General features: G+C 45.3%; 1 protein-coding gene across 14 annotated transcripts in view; it reads left to right on the forward strand.

Annotated features, from left to right (window-relative positions):
• Positions 1-16,947, forward strand: part of NEDD4L (NEDD4 like E3 ubiquitin protein ligase) — a 342,576-nt gene that overhangs the window by 109,306 nt on the left and 216,323 nt on the right. For all 14 annotated transcript variants that reach the window (XM_070627765.1, XM_070627737.1, XM_070627741.1 and 11 more), the window contains exon 2: positions 1,763-1,836. Coding sequence is in view for 10 of the 14 variants with exons in the window: in XM_070627737.1 (XP_070483838.1) it covers positions 1,763-1,836 (74 nt within the window). In the remaining 4 variants the exon portion in view is untranslated. The remainder of the gene's footprint in view (positions 1-1,762; positions 1,837-16,947) is intronic.

The raw sequence follows: 16,947 nt of genomic DNA on the forward strand, positions 1-16,947 counted from the left end.
TTGACAGCAGGGTACAGCCTGCTGTGAGAAACAGAATGGAGCCTTAGCCTAGATCATATCTGTGCTAAGAAGGAATTTTGATGACTGGTCGGAGAGGTGAGTGTGTGTAAGAGAAGGTTGAGGGCAGTCAACCCGGCCCTTAAAGGGACCGAGGGAAGAGCCCTCAACCCAGGGAGCTTTGGTAAACACATGGAGTCACTGTTATGCTGTAGTAGGGTTGCGTTTTAGTTGTCTCTGACTTCTTGGGTGTTGCTTTGAGTCTCTTAATCCTTTCACGAGGACTGCCCAACACGTGAAATCCTGCCGAACTGGAATGCAGGCCTCGTTTGAAGGGATCATAAGCACATATATGACTAGAAACCTTTTCTGAACCATATTCCTGTCCCCTGCTGTGTTTGCATGTGGGCAGTCTTGACTTGGGGGTGGACTGTTAGATGGATGGAAGAATCCTGGAGGGTGAATGATCTGGAGCTCGGGTTCCGATTGCATGTATGGGTGCTCAGTCTGCGCAGCCGATTGGCAGAGGTTCAGCTTCCTGGTCTCCGTGTTTTATTTCACCCTGCCTTTATCTCCTACGACATGACATCATCTGCACATCATTTAGTTTTTCTTCCCCTCACCTAGGTCTTGACTAAACATTGGGTAGATGAATTTCCTGTTCTCCCTTGTCCCTCAGCACTTGCATTCCCTAGGGCTGCCTCCCTGGCCATTTTTTCTTCTCACTCCTCTTGGATAACTTTCCACTGACTGACCTTTAGTTGTGACTGCTAACTCGCAGCTCTGCACGGACGCCTCCCAAGTCTAACCTAGACCAGACGTCTCTCCCATTCGTCTATTTCATCATCTGTTTTTTTTCCACCTGATTATTTCATAGACACTGAATTCAGCTTAATCCTCTGTTTCAATTTATGTTAACACTTAGTGACCCAAACTAGAAACCTGAAAGTTGTCTCAGAATTTTGGCTGCCACCTTCCCCTAAGCGATCTCATCTATCCTGAATGTTTTAGCCTTTAACTCCTTCTCTGACCCACTCCCTTTGGCCTGGTGCTATCACAGGGTCCTCTCAGTTGAATATGCTCCATGAGCATATTCATGTCTATATTGAAGGCCTCCCTCAATGCCCAGTGCATAGGTACCGCTTAGAAAATATTGGAATGAATGAATAAGCAGATGAATGAACGAATGAATGATTGATTGATTGATTTCCGAGATGGTTTGGTCTGATTTCCGTTTAGGATGATGCTTTTTCTTTCTTTTTACTGGAACTGAGGAATTATTTTTGCTTGCCAGCACCAATATTCTGCAACCATAATTTTGAGGATATATTTTACCGCATTAAATTCTTTTCCATCTCAGGCCACACACACAAATATGTAAACTTGAAAGGAGGAATTCTTTGTTAAATGCATGGTACCTTGTTGCACTTGGCCATTTATCTAGGAGGTTTTACATGTATGGTCACGTTCTTAGTACAACTGGGAAATATTTCCTTTCAATGGCAGAAATAATTGATCGGCATGACCTAGTTTGAATTAAACTTGTCCTTAATTAACCTGGATGCTCTAAAATTCTAGGGTCCTAGGATTTTCGAGCTGGAATGGTACTTTTTGAACTTGGGTGTAAGGAAGAATCGCCAGTGCTTGAATCGATCTCTTCTGTATCCCAATTCAGGACTGAAGAGAAATCATTGACTTTGCATCTCGGGCGAGAGAGTGATCCATTGAAGGTCCATTTCTTACACTTTTTTCTCCCCTCCAACAGGAAGAGTCGCGTATTCTCAGAGTGAAGGTTGTTTCTGGGATTGATCTCGCCAAAAAGGACATCTTTGGAGCCAGGTATGTTTACTTTGTATTTTTGTAGGTCCTGAAAAGTTTGGCATGTGCTTTTCAAATTCAGGCATGCGTCAGAATCACCTGGAAGTCCTCCTGAAATGAAGCTCGCTGGGCCCCACCTGCAGTTTCTCATTGAGCAGGGGATGCTTATGCGGCTGCTCCGGGGACCACATTTTGGGCAGGGGTCTAGACCCTGCGTCTCAGCAGCAGTTGGCAGTCTTGTCCTTCACATGGGCTGATTTCATGAGGAAATGAGATTCTGATATTTCTCTTTTTCTCAGTAGAAAAATGCAGTTTGGGAATATGTTCTCATTTTAATATGTTCCCTTTTTTAAAAATCCCTAACTTAGGGAAATCTAGAAATGTTTTTGTTCCTAGAAGAATTGAACATTTTTTTGGCATGTATAATCTGAATTAAGAGATTTGGTGATTTGGGTGAATTTGGCGATTTCTGTGTCTTTGATGGAAGCACTAGCAGCCCAATCTTTCTGGGTGTTTTGGCTTTCTTATTCTGAATATTGCCCCTGATATTCACGTATTTTGAATCAGCCCCTTTGTTCCCATTGGCTCTCTGCAGTGTGCTACATTCAGTTATTGGACGAGTAGCAGAATGAGGTCAGAGCCTCTTGGAACTAGGATTGGAACCAGATTTTGGAGAACAAAGACCTTTTGAATTTTAGACATAGAGGAGACATTAAAGATGTTCTAGTCTAGCTTTCCTGTGTTAGGGTTGACAAAGCTTAAATCCAGAAAGGTAATACTTGCTTGCCCAGGTCCCATATGCAGGAGTACTAGAACAGGCCTCCCGTCCCCCACCCAGGGTTACAATGAGGGGCTTAACCGTGTGGACCGTGGGGAGGGTTACCTGCTGCTGGAGTCATCTCGTTAGAACACTGATTTCGTCCTGTCAGTCCCTGCTACTGTTGCCCATAGTGACCTCTGGTTTCAGGGCCTCAGCCTGACACAGGCTCCCTTAGGGACAAGGCCTTGTTCTGTCTAGTGAACCTCAGCTTCCTGCACACCCAGCAGAAGCCCTTTTCTGCCATTGGTAAACAGACCTCTTTACTTTCTGTGCTGTCATCATGCACATTTTTAGTTCTGCCCATTAAAGAGATTGGTAAGGGGCTGGCCTGGTGGTGCAGTGGTTAAGTTTGCAGGTTCTGCTTCGGTGGCCCGGGGTTCACTGGTTCGGATCCCAGGTGGGGACCTATGCACTGCTTGTCAAGCCATGCTGTGGTAGGCGTCCCACATATAAAGTAGAGGAAGATGGGCACAGATGTGAGCTCAGGGCCAGGCTTCCTCAGCAAAAAGAGGATGGTTGGTGGCGGATGTTAGCTCAGGGCTAATCTTCCTTAAAAAAAAAAGAGAGAGAGGTTGGTAAGTTACTAAAATGGCACCTAGAGAAATTACCAAAATAAGTAAATGAAATTGATGCAAGTTAAATATCAGTGAAATCTTGTAAGATTCCCCATACATACATAGGCCGCAAGTGACTAATTGAGGGTTAGCTCTCTGCATCGTGTCTTGGGAAACGTCACGCACATGTCAGGGATTTCCTGACATCAGCCTGAGCTGCTGGTGGTGGGGGAGGGGAAGCAGGTCCCACCTTCTTTCTCCTGTGACGTCTCACTGAGGGGTCTGCCATGTGCCTGCACGGATGCTCTCATATTTCACTTGTCTCTCACCAGATTAGGAATTTATTGGAGGTAGAGACGTCTCACTTTTTAGTATCTTTCTCCTCCTGCTTACTACAGAGCACCCAGAACAAGACTGGCAGATTGGTTTTTTTTAATTTAAACATTTGCATACTGACTCGTAGATTGTGCTCTTACGTCAAAAATGCCTATTGCTTTCACTCTTTTGAATGAATTTTATAATTTTGAAGGAAGAAGTTGGATTTGGAAAATTTTAGTGATTTTTATTTTGATTGTTTTTGTTTTATCTCAAACTCTCATAAAAAAATGAAGTGGATTCAGATTGTATTTCTCAGCCTGTTAAAGAAGATCTGAGGTTAAAATAGGCAGTGAGATTAGGCTTCAGATCTTAGAGGAGCCAAGCAAAACTGAGCCTTGAATTTGTACTCTTTATATGAACAGAGGCAGAGTCGTTTCTTAGGGACAAGGTAAAAAGGAATTAGAGATAATACCTCAGGATATTCATTAGAAAGGTAAATAGTATTGAGGTTTACTAGACCAAGTGACAGAAGATGAGCCAGAAACTGTGAATCCTGCTTCTGTCCTTCATTTTCTTAGCTTAGTAAACTCAACACACACCCTCCTCCCTGCCTGCCTTCCTCCTTTGCTCTCCACCTCTTGGGTGTGAGCTTTCTCTGAAGTGCCATAGTTCTTTAAGGACACGTTTCCTAATGAGTGAGCTAAAGTAGAGGATTAGGTGATGCAAGTTCAAGCTGTTGGCACCATTTATTGCCTTATCATCTTGCCCCGTGACCTACATTCTCCTCCACGTTATCTTGGGCAAATCCTTTGAACCCACCCTGTCACAGGATGTTAGTGTAGAATGAGGATCACAGTTTCCTCGGGCTGGGCGCTGGAGCTGGGGCAGAACCCCAAGGTGACTCTCATCGCCTGACAGTGCTCAGGTGTTCTGAGGTAGCAGTCATGAGTGAGGAGAGTTTGTGGTGTGTGCTCTCTGCTGTCTGCTGGAGTGAGACCCTTTTCTCTGTGTCCTTCTGCACTGCAGGCCAACAAGGGCCCCTTCACCCCCAGCTGTCACTGAGTGTTGCCTCCACCTCTGCCCCTCCTTCACAGAAAGAGAGCTGGGTAGGACCTGGAAGCCCCATTGTGGAAAAGACAATGGATGCAGAGGGAAGGACAGTTTTCATGAGCAGCAGCATCAGAAACTTCTAAGTGGTAGCAATCACATAGACTTGGATGTGTTGAAAGATGGGATTAACAGTCTCTGGGGCTCCCTTTCTTTTGTTTGCAAGGGAGGTTTCCTAGGTCGCTTGGCCTGAGGTGGGGGAAGGGTTGGGGGTTGGGGACTAATGGTAGGTGGGAGGAGAGGGTGGGGTGTGTTGGTCAGGGCGGGTGATGACGCTGAGGGCTGCAGAGCACACCTCCTCTCCCAGGTGTGCTCCTTGCCTCTCAGAGGCTGCCTGAGGCTCCTGCTCAGAGGACTGGAGTTCATGGGGCCCTCGTCTCTGGGCCTACCTCTCAGCCGGGGTGGCCGATTCACCCTTGAGAGGCCTGTACCTGAACTGCCCTCCTCCTTTTCTGCTCTCGGTCCCAATCCTGCAAGATCGTTTTCCAGCTTCCTTCCAGCAAAGTCTAACTTTATCAAAAGAATCTTTGTTGAAAGAAGATTTGATAATTGAGCTGTTGCTCCCCTTGAGCATTTGAGCAGGTGGCCTGTGCGGAAAATGGCAGTAATAGAGAAAGATGTTTTCTTTTGGACGAAACCTTCAGGTCAAAGAAGGGCAATCATATAACCTGTCATCTCAACAGGAACACTTTTGTCTGGAACAAATGCTAAATCAAGTGTAATGTCAGGACAGAGAATGTAAACGAAGCTATGGTTACTAGGTCAAAGACATCCAAGCTTTATCATCCATACTATAAAAAAAAAAGCTAGGTGACTTTTTTAAAAGTTGTTTTTTAGAGCTGAGCAGAAGAAAATCTGTTTTAAAAAGTAGACTGCGTGTAAAATGCCAGCAAAACATCAAAAGGGAAGTAAAACCGTGTTGAAAGTACTGCATACATGGGGTACCCACTTCCATTTGGGAATGTGTCAGTTGTCTCTGAGGCAAAGTGCAATGCAGGGGATCAGGGAGGCACCTTTACCTGGGAAGTTCCTCTTGCACCTGTCACTTCCTCCTCATTTGCATGGCCGGCATGTCAGTGTTTGTGGCCTCAGCCATCTGAAGGGACGAGCAGCATCTCCGTGCTGCAGTGTTTGCTAAGGCACAGGCCTGGTGTGGGTGCACCCCCGCTTGCTAGCGTTGGATCTGCATTCACCTGTGGGGTAAAGCCCTAGTCTCCTGTTCAGATGTAGGATTCAAGTCCCTTTATAAAGGCTTTGCCTCCCCCTCCAGCCCCAACCCTGGCCACTGCCTGCCTTTCCACTGCAGCAGACGGCACCTTGTCCTGGCGCACTCTCCTCTGCCCCTGTCGTTGCTTCTGCAGTCCCCTCTCTGGGGAATGCACCCTGGCCCATCCTCACCCAAATCTGGGCAAGTCCTGCTCCTCCTCTTCAGCACTCGGCCAGCTCAGTCATCATCACCTCTAGCACGCAGGGCCACCTCTCGGTCCCCCACCAGGTCACCTCCTCTCTGATATGCCCCGATACCTGGAGGTATTATGTGTAGCTCTGTCATTGTGCACATGGCAGTTGCCTGAGAAGTTGACTTGAATGCATTGAGTGGAATCTAAATGTGGTATGCTGTGGCACAGGGTTGCCAGCCTGGAGGAAGGGACATTTTTCTAATTCTCATGAGCTGCTGTTAGCTCACCTGGCATCTCCGTCACCCCCACTCTGTCATCCAGGGGAGGTACATTTTGTAATTCTTACCAAGGGTCCATGTAGACCAGTGCAGGAGGCCTGGCTAGGACTCAGATAAAAGGTGAGCGTGGAAGAGAAGAGGGTAAGGGATGCAAGCACAAAGGCTGGTGTTGGGAGCCAGTAGAGTGGCAGGCAGAGAAGATCTTCATTTGACGCTGATGTCTCTGCAAGACGACGACTTCCAGTGCCACAGAGGGAACATACTGCTCTCTTGGGGTGGTGGCTCCAGAAACTTCTACTTGGGAGTGCATGGGGCTGCGATGGAAGGTCAATAGCCTGCACCAACCTCTTAGTGTTAGGGTCAGGATGGAGCTGAGCACAGGTGCTGTGGGTCAGCATAGCTGTCACTGTACATGAGAGAAAGCAGGCAGACAGGAACCTCACCAGCCATGACAGGTGGGGGTCAGTGGGACGACTCTGGACTTCTAGACACTTTCTGATGTGGCATGAATGAGTCCTGGTGTTGGCCACAGTGACGTGTGAAGTTTGTGGTAGGTGGGTCTTGCTTTCTTAGTGAGGTGGAGGGAAGGAGGGGAACGAATCCCGCTGGCTCTGGTTTATTGAGTGTGGGCTGTATGCCAGGCGCGATTCGGGCTGTTTGCACAGGAGCTCATTGCATTCTGCTCTCTGCCACAGGTACGGTTGTTCTCTGCATTTTGCAGGTAAGGAAAATGAGGCAAGAAAGCTTAGATAAATTGTAAAGTCTGTACCACTAGAAAGTTATAGAGCTGTGCATTGAAGCAGGCTCCTCATGTAAGCTATTTACAGACTGTTTTCAGTGCTTACAGGATGGCTGGCTGGTACGGTGCACAGAGTGTGACATAATGTCATCAGATTCTGCCTAAACTTTAGGAAGAGGGAATAATTATCTGTATTTTATAGGCGAGGAAATTGAGAGATTGTCATCCGCCCAAGAAGAAACAACTCTATAGAGAGTGGTGGGACCAGTTAAGTTCAGATGATCTGACTTCAGTGCTCATTCCAATGGTAGATTAATACTCTACTTAAATGACAAAAGTTCAGCCAGTGGATGAACCCTCGGACTAGATTCCTGTTAAGATCTCTCTAAAACCTGAGATTGGATGACTAGGTTCTTTTTTAAAAGCAGATATAAAGAACTGGCTGTTGTAGTTGATGGCAGCCGACCAAGTTCTTTGAATTGTGAGTGAATGTCATCAGGTATTAGCTTTAGAATAGATGTGCTTTGCTAAGTAAGATTGTAAAGTTATTATTATTGTAACTTAGGATATCTTTTCAAGTTTCAAACTGTATTCTTTTTCAGTTACGCTTGTATCGCAAGACATTTAACCTGCTGTCATAGGCTTAAGCGGGAACTGAATAGGGTCATTTTGATGCAACTTTTAGATCTAGCCTCCCTCGCTTTCCTCCTTCACGATGATCAGAGTCTTCATTTGAGGTTATTTAGAATCCATTTGAGACTGTAAATCTGCTTCTTAAAATTGAGCCACGCTCACTAAGACGAACCAACTCCTAGCATTTCGTGCTTTCCTGCGTGGGGTTTCGGGCCACTCATTTCACAGTTCTCTCTTTATTTTGTGTGTTGAGCTGTGAGCATCAGGTTATACCTGTTTGGGTTGCTATCCGTTTTTCTTTTGGCAGCTGGTGATTCGAAATCTGAAACACACGGGACTCCCAGGCATTGGAGGGATGTGGCAAAAAATCCTTCTGTTTGCTTGTCATTGGGACTGATGGCCACGTAATGATGGCCCTCTGGCACCACGTCACCTCGGTCCCCATTATCTAGATTTAAGCTGTTCTCACGTTTTGCTGCATTTGCTTCACCCTTTTTTTTTTTTTACTAAAGTATTTAAAAGTGAATTACTGACATCATGACATTTAGGCCCTAAATACTAAAGACTGCATCCCTTAAAAAAAAACCCAGCATATTCCTTTATAATCACTATGCAGTTTTCACAAAATTAACGGTAATTGCCTAATGGACTCTGTTACCTGGTCCATTATCTGAATTCTCCCAACTGTCCCTAAAATGCCTTTTACAATTGGGCTGTTTAAACCAGAATTCAGTTGAGAATCACGTAGTGCATTTAGTTGTGAGGTCTCTTAAGACCCTCTTAATCTGGAAAACTTCCTCCTCCTTCCCCTCTTGCATGACCTTGAGTTGTCAGGAGGTTGTCTCTCTCAGCACATTCGATTGTTTCCTGTGCTGTGTTTAATGTGTCCTTTCTCCTGGGTTTCCTGTATGTTACAAGTTGCATCTGAAGGCTCCATTAAATTCAGTTTCAACAGTTGGGACAGGAGTGGGGGACGCTGTTTGCTCACGAGGGACACAATGTTTGGTTGTCCCATAACCATATGGTCTCATAACCAGTGGTGCTAAAATTAATCCCTAGTTGAGGTAGGGCCACTGTTCCCTCCGCTGTCAAATTACGTTTTCCTCAGGTGACCAGCAAGAAATGGGTGAGGTGATATTTTGGCTATACGCTATACACATGTAAATTTTAAATACTAATTCACTTTTCTCCCAAAGGATTAGAACTTCTGTAATTTTTTTTTTGCCCTTTTTTAAAAAATATATTGCACAAAATAAGTCTCATTTTACTAATGGAGAAGTCTCAAGGGTGTAAGTGCCTTGAGGGTCCCCTTGCTAAACTGCAAGTACTTCTAGGACACCGCTAGGCCAGAGTTTGCACACAGTTGGCCCCTATGGACTAGACTGAAGCCACAGGTGTGAATTTGGCCTGTGGAGCACTAAAAGAAATAAAAATTTGAGGCAACATTTACGAGATTTCATATTAAAAATCTAGATTTCCAGGTTTCTGGGAAATCTCGGCCATGTAGACACAGTGGGCCTGCGGCCATGTGTGGCCTCCTGGCTGGAAGTGTGTGGTAGATGTGCCCTTTAGGTGGGACCATGCCTTTGTGGCCACCTTGGACCCAACACCTCCTGTCACATGGGGCTGGCCTCCCCCACTGACATGGCGCCGAGGCCCTTGCATTTGGTTTTGTCCCCTGCCCTGGGTGGTCTTTAGCAAGTTGAGCGACTCCCCCGTCCCATCCCCGTAGCACAGTCGCCCTCTTAGGGGGTGCAGAGCACCTCCCACTCCACTGAGACAGTGTGTGTGATCTGCCAGCTCTGTGCAGATCTGTCTCGCTGGAGGCCTGTCTGAGCAGCCTTAGCTGTTCAGGGCATTGCTGAGAATCACAGCATCAATGCTAACGGCCTCTGAACCACGAAGTATTGTCTTAAAATCCCTGCACCAAACAGCTCCTCCGACTCCTCATGAGAGCCCTGGAGAACCCAGCTCTCAGACTGTTTATTCTAACTGTCCTCCTCCCCCCACCCCAAACCCTGAAATGACCTTCAAGGATATTAACTTTCTCCTCCCAAATAAAAACCACACAACTCTTTGTGTATTTGTTTTTACCCCCTGGTCTTGGAATGTGTGAGTATATGCAACATTCTTTTAAAATATGTCAATCATAGTTTGCACACCATTCAGGCCACCAGGTTTCCCAGATGCCCACATAGAAATGGTCAGTGCACAGGGCCAGCATGTCTCCATTCTGGATTAGGCCCCAAGGCTCGCTCTACTATAGCCAGTGCCATAATAATGGATATTTAGAATGGTCTTGAGTCACTGAAAAGGCTGTGTGCTGTGTTCATGTACACTAACTGAGGTGCAGTGAACATCTGATCAGTTTAAAAATATACCCATATACACTGGTCTTTGTGTCTTTCCAATTTTGGTAAATAAAGGGGTGAAATAGACCACATTTACATACCATTCCTTGATACTGTGTTCACGTGAATCCATCCTTCAGAATCTCCTCCTTTGCCTTGTCTCCTGATGCATGAATCTGTTGGTCTCCCCCAAGGAGCCTTTGCTCTGCTGTCTGCTTTGACAGAGAGAACTGTAGATCTCACCCTCTCTCATTTTCATCTGTCTAGAATGATGCTCTGGTCGGTGAGTCTGTAGGGCAGAGAATTTGATGTGTTTTAGGAAGATGAGGATGCCTCTCACACAGTAGATGCTTGATAAATTTTGTTCATCTGGTCAGAGTGGAGCCTGAGAAAACTGAAAAGTTAAAGTACAGCCGAAATGCTGTGTGGAGACCTATACAAAATAGTTGTATTTTCATCAACTAATCTAACGACAAAGGGCACCAGTAGGGGCAGAAAGCCGAGGACCCCTCTGGGGATTGGTGAAGTTTGGGTGTCTGCCTGCTGTGTGTCCTGGGCCCTGAGCCCGTGCCTCTGCCTGCCCCTCCTTTTTCCTTCCCCTCCTTCTTCCTGCCCTTCCTTCCTCTCCTTCCTTCCTCAGCTGCTGGTCTTTGCATGTCTCCCCCACCCCCACCCCCACCCCCACCTCAGTGTCTTGACTCTTGCTTTATCCTAAAGCGGTCTGTGTTTGTCTCACTGTTATCCTTTTTGGGGAGATAGGAAAGAGTCTAAGAAGCTGGAATAGAAGGAAGGGAATGTTGCCAACGTGAGATGAGTCAGAAACGAAAGCATCTCTGAAAGTGTAAGACAATGAGGAAAATATTTATTTTACAAAAATGTAGCTAACACAAGCCCTCAGGAACACAGCCAGTGGTGCTGTGGGAGGGGAGGTCTGGCATTGGGATGGCCAAGAATGGTTGCTTCGATAGTTCATCTCTGGAGGGTAGGTAGACAGTTCTGGGCTGTTCATGGTTCCCCGTGTTTTAGGCAGCGAGGGCTGGCTCGCCAACCCATCCTCAGTGGTCAGAGCTCAGGGAGGCCTTGAGAATGGTGCTCTCCGGGCCCTCTGTGCATCTGCATTGACAAAAATGTCATTATGGAAGGTGAAAATATTTTGTTACACCTAAAAGTAATGCTTTGAATAAAGCACAGTCCAGAATCCATTTTGGATACATATCTCTGGAACCCCAAAAGGTTACACTTCTCAGATACAAATCTCGTGTGTTGTAATATTTCATCTTCTGAGAAACATAGTCATAGATTTCATAAAATTATTTCCATTGAATAGTTGGGGGAGGGATCTGGAAGGTAAGATTTTTATGACTTCTTGTAAGTTTCCGTGAGCTGGCAGGTCAATAGGAGATGCGAGATGGTAAATACAGCCTTTCCTAAGTGCATTAGGGACTTACATATCCGAATCAGAGCCCCGGACTTTTCCTATTGAAGGCCCTAGAGTGAATAGTGGACGCTTTGCACGACATATGGTCTCTGAGATAGTGCAAACGCAGCCAGGACGACATATAACAAGTGGGCGTGGCTGTGTGCCAGTGGCCTTTGGGCTATAGTTTGCCAGCCCCTGAGAATGTGAGCTGTTGATTCTCTACAGCATATATATTTAGGACTGGGAGTGCCAGTAATTGTCTGGTCATGATTTTCAGATGAAACCATTTCATTGAGCTGCTGGTTGGTCAATGACAGACGGGAATTCGGCCAGTATTGACTTTTTGGGTGTGGGGGAGTCAGGTTCCTAGATAATGAATGCTTTTTATTTTTTTCCTTTCTCTTCAAGGGCAGCATGCTTAAAAGACAGCTTATGAAACTTTTTTGATATGCACTGCGAATTATAAAGTTGACAAATGAATACAACTGTAGAATGTTTTTGTCTTAGAGAAAGTGGTTCTCACTGCTTTGTATATAAATACACGAATAATAAAGATGAATTTATATTCATAAAAATACAGGCAGACATGTGAGTTAAATTAGTGGTGCAATTAAAATATGGCCTGTTTTCCCAACTGAATATTTCTTAGACTTATGACCTTAGTGTAAGTAATGTTTAATAAGGAATCTGCAATGTGTAACTCCCCAGTAAATTATTAAAAGAACCGGCATTCCAACTGTATACTGTCAAACAAGTGATATCAAATATGCCTTGCCTCTTAATGAGTGTGTGCTAACATTCCTTCCGGCACACAGAGGGGAGTGGGTAGTAAACAGCTTCAAGGGTTGTTTGCATTTCTATCCTTTGTTGTTATAGGTACATTATTGTGCTTTCCCTTTTGAAGAACTGATTATTGTTTCAAGTCACTGTTAATTTTACATACTCAAAATTAGGCATTCATAGTAGGAGAGTAGAGAAGCATTTGAAGGGAATACTATGTTTCAAGTTTGGGGGCAACTGGTTGAATAATCAAAATGGGTGAATCTTGGAGCCGGCCTAGTGGCATAGTGGTTAAGTTTGCATGCTCTGCTTCGGCAACCCAGGGTTCGTGGGTTTGGATCCCAGGCACGGACCTATGCACTGCTCATCTAGCTATGCTGTGGTGGCATCCCACATACAAAATAAAGGAAGCTGGGCACAGATGTTAGCCCAGGGCCGCTTTTCCTAAGCAAAAAAAAAAAAAAAAGAAGAAAAAAAAGAAAGGCAACTCATAACTTTATCACAGTTTTATTCCTTTTAAAATTTTTTTGCTAGTGAAAAAATGATAGTGTTGGTTGTATATCCGCTCCCCCCCCCAGCCCCAGCCTTCTTCTGACTTGTAAACTCCTGGGAGTTCATTGTGAACAGTGGCTTTAATTTGGTTGAAGTGATTTTAAATGTTTTCTAGACAGTCTGGACAAAGAGTAATTTGCAAATTTATTTCCTCCAGAATGGCTTACTAGCTCCTTGTAGTGAGATTTCATTTTCTCTGTGTTGTTAGATTATGTAGTCAAGCCATCATGTCCGACAAATGAGATTGGAATGACTGGTGAGACCATGTAACTCAGGATCTTTTGTTTGCCCTCACACCGTTTCTTGAAGTAGAATGTCAAAATATTTGAAACTGTTGTTCCTCTGGAATGATCTGTCTCAGCTGGTGGCTCCACCCTTTATCTTGGCACCCAAGCTAGGGGCCCTGGGAGTTGTCCTTGGCCCTCTCATATCATCACCACCGCTGCTGCCTCCACCCCAGCCCCGGTGTTTGTGTGAAGGACTTCCCGAGTGGTGTTTGCACCTGCCCTCTTCTGTCCCTCCAAGAGATACAAAACAAAACGGTCTCGCTCAGACATAGACTGTATTCCGTTCTTGGCAAACCCCTCAGCCATCACTCATTGCCTTGGATTAAGGTCCTGGCTTCTTAACCTTGACTCGAATGCCCTTGGTGCAGTACTTGGACTTGGCCTCGACTCCTGGAGTGGCCATGCTCAGTCCTACGGCTGCCCTGAGAGGCCGCACTCGCCCTCCACCGTGCCCTTGCGCAGAAGGACTATCTTCCCCCTTTTGCACAACTGGCTTGTTTTCATCCATCACCACGCACCCTCGCTCCCCAGACTGCCCCCGACACCTTTCCCGGGCTCTGCGCCCACCTTGCCCTGGTCTTGGGGCCCTCGGACCTTCTCCCCCGCGCTCCGCTGTGGCCCCGCATTGGCCTCCGGCCACCACATCCCTCACTGCCGTCACCGCGCCCACCCCTGTGAGCGTGCTGGGCGAACCACTGGGTCTTCTTGCAAGCCCCTTGGCTCTCGGAGCCCTCCCTGCCACTAGGCTGAAGCTATTTCTCCTGCTTTTGTACTTCCCAAGTGATTTAGACATGCCTATATTTTCCTTACCCTCTCATGCATAATTTGTTTCTTTTATTGTTCTGCATGTATCTTTGACTCATTCTTTACAATATGCGTTATAAATTTTAATATAAAAATTCTACGAGCACATACCACATTATTTCTAGCTCCTTGCTACTTTGAAGGTACCACAAATGCCTTTAACTTGAAGAAATGCCTCACTCTTATCCCCTCTGTCCGTGTCAAGTTCACTGGGGGAGAGGAATTGTGCATGATTGCTGACTGTGCTGGCTTCAGGGACGCTCCTCCTGTGTGTGCCTGCTGAGCCGTACTGGGGAGTTAGAGCTCCCTCTGGTGGCCGGATCGTCAGGTGCGTGTTCCTTCTGGACTAAAAACGGTATTCAAATCTAATAATCCTTTGGAGTTTTTAAAATTAATTCAAATCGTGTTTATTTTGGCAGGCATCTAAATCATTCTCAAATAGTGACAGTTATACAGAGGAAAGAAGGATTTTACTTTAAGCAATTCCTACTTTTTACATAGTTGGTTTTAAAGCCAACAATACATAGTGTTAAACTTTATTTCCCTCTTTTCCTTTCTTTGCCAAATAATTTTCTAAACTTGTAGAATCATCAAAAGAAAGTGCCATGAACTACAAAGGAATAATTAACTGATACTGAGAAGAAATTAAATTCTTCAAGTGAGGGGTACTATATTCCAGTGTGGTCCCATAGACAGAATGAATTAAAGCCTTTTTAATTTCATATATTTATGGGTCAGAACATCAACACTCTTTCAGTTTTTTTCTTATGAAAGGCACTTCCAGACTGACGTTCTTAACGTAGAAAAATAAATATTATTATAAATAATTGGCTACATCCATGCTAATTATGGGAAACAGGTATGGATCATCTTAAAAATATTTATATTTGGCTTTAAAATTTAAAAAAAAAATACCCTTTGCATTTGCATCTGAGGTTGTGGGAGTTTTTAGTACTCCAGAGAGGTTAGTGAAGCCCTCCATGACCCGAAAAACAGACTGAGAGAAGGTTAGAGAGGTTATTAAGTTTTTTTCTCATATCATCTCTTCCTTGTAACTAGATTTGTAATGATACCTGTAGACAGCATTACTTTTCAGATTTATGATGGTGACCCTCAAAGGACAAGAGCAGCAGCAATTTTTAATTTTTTTAATGCAAGATCGGCTAATTTTCTCTTGGGGACACTTGGAGTCATTTCGATAAAATTCTGTTGGGGGCAAGGGCAGGAGTCCTAAGTGTCCGCAGGCAGTGCACCTAAGTGGATGTGTGACAGCACAGGACTTAAACAGAGTGAGGGGGTGGCTCAGACGCACACAGAGGACACTGCCTTGGGTCATTTATCTACTCATCTTGCAATAGTGTTCTTCCCTCCCTTTCCCATTTCTTAATGTCTACAAATACTGACACAAAACAAAAACAAGAGGAAAGCTGTGAATGCTTTCCCGGGGAGGTAGAAAAATTGGGGAGGCACTAGGGAGAATTTTGAGGGAGAAAAATGTTTGTTGGTTTGAAAGAGTAAAAGTTTCTTTTCAGTTGAAGACATTAGAGTTCTCCTCAGGGCTGTTAAGACTATTCTCATGAGATGATGTTTTTGTGTGCCAGCCCCTGATCATGCCAAAACACTGTATAAACGCAGAGTCTTATTGTTTATTTTCTCTAGACGTTTCTCCCTGCAAAAAGCCAGCCTCGAAAGCTAACAGATGAGTAAACAAATCTTAAAACCATCTCAGCTGAGGAGAAAATGCTGTTGACGTGGAATGGTACTTCTTTACCACCTTAGGGGTAGAGAGCTCGAGAAGTGTGCTGGGGGCTCCGGAGGCTCAGAGAGGGGTTCTGCAGTGACGGGGTGTGAACTGGTTGTCACAGGAGACACCTCATCACCATGGTTCGCAGCCTCGCTCCGCTTTCCCTCAAGCCTTCCTCCTGCTTCCTTTTATCCTCTTGGGCATTTGTGGTAAATCTGAGGCTTTATTTGCAGACGGTACTAAATGGAGAGTGTCCCTAATAACAGTGATGATGGCAAAATCAATGTTGCTGTGCCTGATGAGGTTGTAAATACTGTAAGCAGGGCCTAAAATTAGATTGAGATAATAACATACGTATTAAAGAAAATAGTTTAGAGTCCATTGAACAGAGAGAGGGATCAATTCTGTTCCTTCTTTCCCCCAGAAAAGAAGCCCAGCCGTGCTAATGGGCAGCACATCCTAGTGTTCCAGGATGATAATGAGAAAGGCTGACGTGGGATGTGTGTTCATTTACTTTTAAATTTACATATTTAAGTGACATAGAAAATGAGGCATGTTTATTGTGGAAATCTCAGTGGATGTGTATGAGGCAGGAAATTAAAGACCCTTTTGGCCCTCCAGCCCAGGCCTGCTGAGATAGATGTTTTGAGCAAAGCCCTCCAGATCTTTTCTGTGTGTGTGTGTGTGTGTGTATTGGGGGGCAAGAGAATCACACTGCACAGTCTTACTGTTTTTTTGAGGACAATTAGCCCTGAGCTAACATCTGCTGCCAATCCTCCTCTTTTTGCTGAGAAAGACTGGCCCTGAGCTAACAGCTGTCCCTGTCTTCCTCTGCTTTGTATGTGGGACGCCTGCCACAGCATGGCTTGACAAGCAGTGCTTCAGTCCGCACCCGGGATCCGAACCGGTGAACCCCGGGCTGCTGTAGTGGAACGTGCGAACTTAACTGCAGCACTGTTGGCCAGCCCGTCAATTTTACTGTTTTTAACTCCACGATATGTTGTGGAAACGTTTCCGGGTCATCACGCGTATCTCTATCTTTGTCTTTTCTGGGGCCAAGTAGAGTTTGGGAATGCTCAAAAGCCACTGTGTTGAAGGGCAGATCACCATCCCTTTAGGTCCAGAGCAGCCAGGACTTGGCTTGAACATGACCTCCTAGTTCGGCCGGAAGTGACAGCACTGGCCCTTACTGTTGCTGCAGCTGGACACTTGTGGTTTGGACCTTGATTTTTCAGATATTTTTTGAGCCCCTGAAATGTTCCAGGTACTGCAGAAGGCAGTGGGCAGGGAGGGAACTCAGGCTGGGTCCCTCCCGCTCAGAGCTTAAATTCTGCACCCCCTTCAT

The sequence above is a fragment of the Equus przewalskii genome, chromosome 7, assembly GCF_037783145.1.
Source record: "Equus przewalskii isolate Varuska chromosome 7, EquPr2, whole genome shotgun sequence".
NCBI lineage: Eukaryota > Metazoa > Chordata > Mammalia > Perissodactyla > Equidae > Equus > Equus przewalskii.